The 5,260-nt window shown below is 47.5% G+C and overlaps 1 gene segment (V, D, J or C); it reads right to left on the bottom strand.

Annotated features, from left to right (window-relative positions):
- Positions 1-1,894: 1,894 nt before the first annotated feature.
- LOC102378919 lies at positions 1,895-4,911 on the bottom strand. The segment is given in 3 exon segments: positions 1,895-2,162; positions 4,095-4,461; positions 4,822-4,911. Coding segments are annotated over 3 exon segments (684 nt in total).
- Between the last annotated feature and the right edge of the window lie 349 nt (positions 4,912-5,260).

Raw genomic sequence — 5,260 nt, 5'->3', positions numbered from 1 at the left:
AACGGTGTGATGCATTCGGAAAACTGTTTTAATTGTGGAGGAATACTCATTTTGCCAAATGTTGCGAAGTACAAGCCCATAACGTCTGGGTGCATATAGCTGAAGATACTCCAGAGGGAGGCTATTATATAGATACAGTAGAATCAAGGAGAGCTACTGAGAAGGACTGGATCCTGGCACTGGAATTGCATGGGACAATGATACCATTTAAACTGGATACAGGGGCTCAGGTGAACATTTTACTGGAGCAAGATTATAAAAGGCTGAAAATTAAACCAAAACTGAGGCCAACAAAAGTAACCATAACTGCCTACTCAGGAGCAAAGATACTGGTCAAGGGAAAGTCCCTTGCTTGCATCACACATAAAAATGTGGTGCACAATCTTGCATTTATTGTAGTACCTAAGGAGGTGACACCCATTTTGGGCCTAACAGCTTGTGAAAAGCTCAATTTGGTTAAACGGGTGCTTGCATTACAACACTCTGGCTTGGGTTATGAGGACCTTATCTTGGACTATCAAGATTTATTTCAAGGCCTTGGTTGCTTACCAGGGGAACATACAATTCAGATAAAGAAACAGGTCCCTCCAGTTATATACCCATGCAGAAACGTTCCTTTTGTCCTCCGTGATAAACTAAAGGCAGAGCTAAAAAGGATGGAGGAAGCCCAGGTAATAAAGAAAATTGAGGAGCCAACAAAGTGGGTTAACTCCCTAGTTATTCGTGGAGAAGAATAATGGACATCTGTGGATATGCTTGGGATCCAAAGGATCTCAATAAGGCCATAAAGGGAGAACATTTTAAGTTGCCCACCAGAGAAAAGATTATGGCTCAGTTTGCAAATGCATAGTTCTTCAGTAAATTGGATGTTTCTTCGGGATTCTGGCAGCTGAAGTTAACAGAGGAAAGGTCGAAATTATGCACATTCAATACTCCATTTGGAAGGTATCGGTTTCTGCGTTTATCTTTCGGTATGGCTTCAGAGGTGCATCACAAAACTATACATATGATTTATGAGCATAGTCCATGTGTAGATACTGTGTCCGCCTGGCCTCCAACATCCGGTCACGTGCGGCCTTGGCCCAAATGGCCGGTGGTGTTTGCCCTACCGTTTCCTGCAGGCCGTTGAGAAGATGTTTGCTCCTGGAGCGGTCTCTGCCAATCTCTCCTGCCATGACTTTGAATATTCTATCAGTGTCGGGGGGGCTGACCACTCGGGGTCCCTCAGTGGCGAAAAGTCTGTCGGGGGTCTTCTACGGGGCTCCACCTCCCCTACACCCCGACCTCACGCCAAGCCTCGGCAGATCACTGCAGTTTTCCTGGCCGTGCTCCTGACACTGTTATGCCTCTGGTTACATCCACCTCTCCCCTCTGGAGTATTAGCTCCCAGAGGGTGACATGCTTGGATAATGCCAGCTTGCCTGTGATGTCTAACTTGGGTCGTGAGGCTGGCTCCCTTTCCCCAGGGCTCGAAGCCTGACCTGGGTCCCAAGCAACAATAGAGTTCAAAAGAGCTCTGCTGCCATTATCCTGCCTGTGTCACCTGGTGCTGCCCCTCAAGCCCTCCAAAAGGGGGAAACACAAAGAACATACAAAAAAAACACTATTATGTTTCGAGGGACCCGTGCGGTCCCTTCCTAGGTCCTTCTGCCAGGGTACCGCTCACCTGCCTCTCTAACAATTTGTCAGGGAGCTACACCCTATGTGTGGCTGGGGTAGCCCATGGTCTCTTGCCCGGGTTGCCTCCCCCATTACCCAGCCTTCTGTGGATTGTGTCCACACTCCTCATCTCTCCCCTCAATAGCGTTCCTCTTTGGGTGCCTCACAGCACTTCTGCGGATGCCTGCCCACTTCTCACATGCAGTGTCAGTACTCTGCCTCTTGTGGCCTTGCTTCACAGCCCCTTGTGCTGTCCCTGCCTGCTGCTTCCTGGAGGGAGTGTCTCTTCTGCCTCCCTGGTGCCCTCGACGGTCCCACCTATTATAGCATAGAGAGCCATGTCCAGCTCTCCGGCCCCTCCATCGATGCTGCTGGCATCAGAGGCTTCTTCTGGCTCCTCGTTCCCTCCTCCGCTGTTACCGGCATCAGGGTCCTCTTTGGGCTCCTTGTTCCCTCTGCCACTGTTACCGGCATCAGGATCTGCTTCTGGCTCCTCGCTCCACCTGGAGAGTCATCCTGCACGAGGGCAGGGAACTTCTGCAGGTTTTCTCACCCAGAAGGGCTTCCGGGAGGCACCAAGTGTTGATGTCTTCACCAGCCCCGGTTTCTCTTTCCCTCCACCTTCACTGGTGGTCCGCTTTAATCCCGCCAGCCAGTGATTGCTGATGACGTGACCGGTCAGCTTCAGCTGTATGAAGGTGTGGCTCATGATCCGCGCGGGTCTCTTCCCTTGTTCCTGCTGCACTGCGGGTCCTGCTGCAGGTAAGTGTTTCCCTTTTTTATTTTTTGTTTTTGTTTTCTTTTCCTCGGGGGGCTCCTGTCCCCAGGGGTCCCCATTTGTAATTTGGGGTCCTCTCTCCTGCTCTCCCATGGGACAGATACCTCTATGGATGATATCATCATCTGCGGCTCCACCAAGGAAGAGCATGATCATCAGCTCCGGGAGATGTTGGAAGCACCTAGGGCTTCAAATTTGAAACTCAATAGACAGAAATGTGTTTTTGGAGCTACAGAATTGACATTTGTGGGAGACATTATTTCTAGAAAAGGGGTGAAACCAGACAAGAAAAAAATTCCGGCTATTGAACTGATTCGGCTATTGAAATGATAATTTCTGATTGGCCAAAGGACAGGAGTGCCTGTGACTTGAGTGTACGGGACTACTGGAATTGCCAACATGAACTTTCAGTCATCGAAGGAGTTATTTTCCAGGGCAGTAAAGTCGTAATACCACGCACCTTCCAAAGAGAAATGCTACAGAAGATCCAGGAGGGGCACTTGGGTACTGAGAAATGCAAGCAGTGAGCAAGAAAGGTGATGTATTGGCCAAGGATCAATCAGGACATTGCTAAAACAGTTGAAAACTGTTCCACCTGCTTGAAATTCAGACCCTGTCAGCAGGCAGAACCACTAAAGCCACACAGGGCCTATGAGAAGGTGGCACTGACCTCTTTATGTGGGACTCCAGGATGTATTTAATAGTTACTGATTATTGCTCTTTGTCTCTGGAAGTCTGTACACTGCAATGACTGTCTCTTGGAGGCACAAGCATGAATTCTGGAGTCCAAATCCAGGTAGTTTTTGCATTTGAGTCTGAAAAGGTAAATAAGTGAAAAGTGCACAGGGATGTGTGTATGAGAGAGAAATAGATGCAAGGAGAGCTATCTTTTATAAACATTACCAAATGGCTCTTTATGTAGTTCCTATCCTTGAATTTGTCCCCTTCATTCTCTCCTCTTTTTCAGTTAGTCACTTTAGAGCCTAATGCAAAGCCTTCAAAGCCCAGTGAAAGTCTTGTATTCACTGTGCTGGACTTACTGTCAGGACCTAACTACTCTTGAAATAACACAAGGAAATGCAGAACACTCTGAGTAATGTGTGAAGTATTATGGATTAATAACTAAATATATTTAACTCAAAACATAATTAAAAAAATAAAAAATAATATCATTATAATCCCTAAACCCCTAAAATATAGTTTTTCATCACACCGGTACTAGCTTCATGAGTCTCTTCCCCTTGGTACAGAGTACTACCAGTCAGAGGAGCTGAGCCTTTGGGATCATTGTGATGCATCTCAACAACCAGATGCTGATCAACCCACTACAGAGTGGCACACGGTGTTAATAGTAACTTGTTACAGCATCAAAGGGTGCTAGTTGCTTTAATATATGCAAAGTACATGTCTGATCCAAAAATGAGCTCAGAAAGGACCACAAACCAGTTTTAAGGTAACTGTTCCTTAGAGCTGCCTCACTTTATGCTGCAGTGCTGATTATCTGAGTTGAAAGTAAATGAGTACATGTCCTGACTCCTGGTTATTGCTTTTATGCCACAGTGGACTTCAGCTGTCTTTTTACAGTCATTTCAACAAGGGAGAAAATGTGCCCCTCTGTGTAGCACATGTACTCCGAAGGTGACTGCTAAGGAAGCACCTGCCGTGCTGGTCTGAAGAGTGCCGGGAGGTTTTTGCACTGGTTTGTATCACTGTGAGTGGGGTACCATACTTCTGCTGACAGTAATAATGTCCAGCATCTTCAGCTTCCACCCGGCTGATGGTGAGAATGAAATCTGTTCCAGACCCACTGCCGCTGAAGCGGGCCGGGACTCCCGGTTGCCGTGTAGAAGCAAAAGTGATGATGAGTTTAGGAGCTTGTCCAGGTTTCTGCTGGTACCAGGCTAGGAACTCCTTTCCTGCGGATGTGAGGCTGGAGCTGCATTTGCACTTGATGGTGGCGGTGTCTCCAGGGAACACGGCCAGGGACTCTGGAGTCTGGGTCATCACACGGTCTCCACTTGAACCTAAAGGGAAAAACAGAATATAGTTACACTGATCCATTGTACTGTACCCTTTTATAAAAAGCTCTGTGGGAATTTTCGCCTGACATTTTCAGCTTAAGGCAGGCCTGTCTTCATTCAGGGAATTTCTGAAAATCCACTGGAGTCAGTGGACTCCCATCCACCTCTGTGGGCTTGACATCAGGCCCAAATACCTGAAATAGGCTGTTTTTCTCTTTAGAGGAGGAACAGGCAGCCTGAAGTTTGTGGAGTCCTCTTGAGAATAGCAAGGATTTTGCAGGCAGAGACTCTGGGCCTTTAACTTCTTTCTGAGAGGGAACTTTACTGTCAATGAAGCCAGTTCCCTCTTGGTGTGCTCCTTACCGTGGATGCAGAGCAGTAACAGGCAGAGGAGTGGAGCCTGTGAAACCATCTTGGTACATCTGACTGGCCCACAGCTGCTCAGCAGGCTGTAACAAGTGATGCAGGAGGTTTTAAACCCACTCTAAGCAGCACAGGAGATGTCACTTGAGCGTGCAACATGCAAATTTGGGTTTGATATAAGAACCCCCCTCTGATGTAAATGTGCAGGGACCAGATGGCCGGGGTATCAGAGGACAAGTGCAACCAGGCAGGGCTTCCAGCTGCTCTTTCACTGTGCACTGCAATGGGCTTTGGGGCTATTAGTACTACTTGCTTCTCTGTAGTCATGCCCAGTTGGTGCAGTGAAGATCAGGACCCCATTATAGTAAATGCCAGTCAAACCCATAAGAGCATGTGGTCTTTGTTCTGCATTTTATGTTGAAATGGCATTTGCCAACTG

This window comes from Alligator sinensis, unplaced genomic scaffold, assembly GCF_000455745.1.
Source record: "Alligator sinensis unplaced genomic scaffold, ASM45574v1 scaffold1484_1, whole genome shotgun sequence".
NCBI classification, from domain to species: domain Eukaryota; kingdom Metazoa; phylum Chordata; order Crocodylia; family Alligatoridae; genus Alligator; species Alligator sinensis.
Note: the sequence above shows the minus strand (reverse complement) of the source record. Positions and strands in the feature narration are given on the sequence as shown.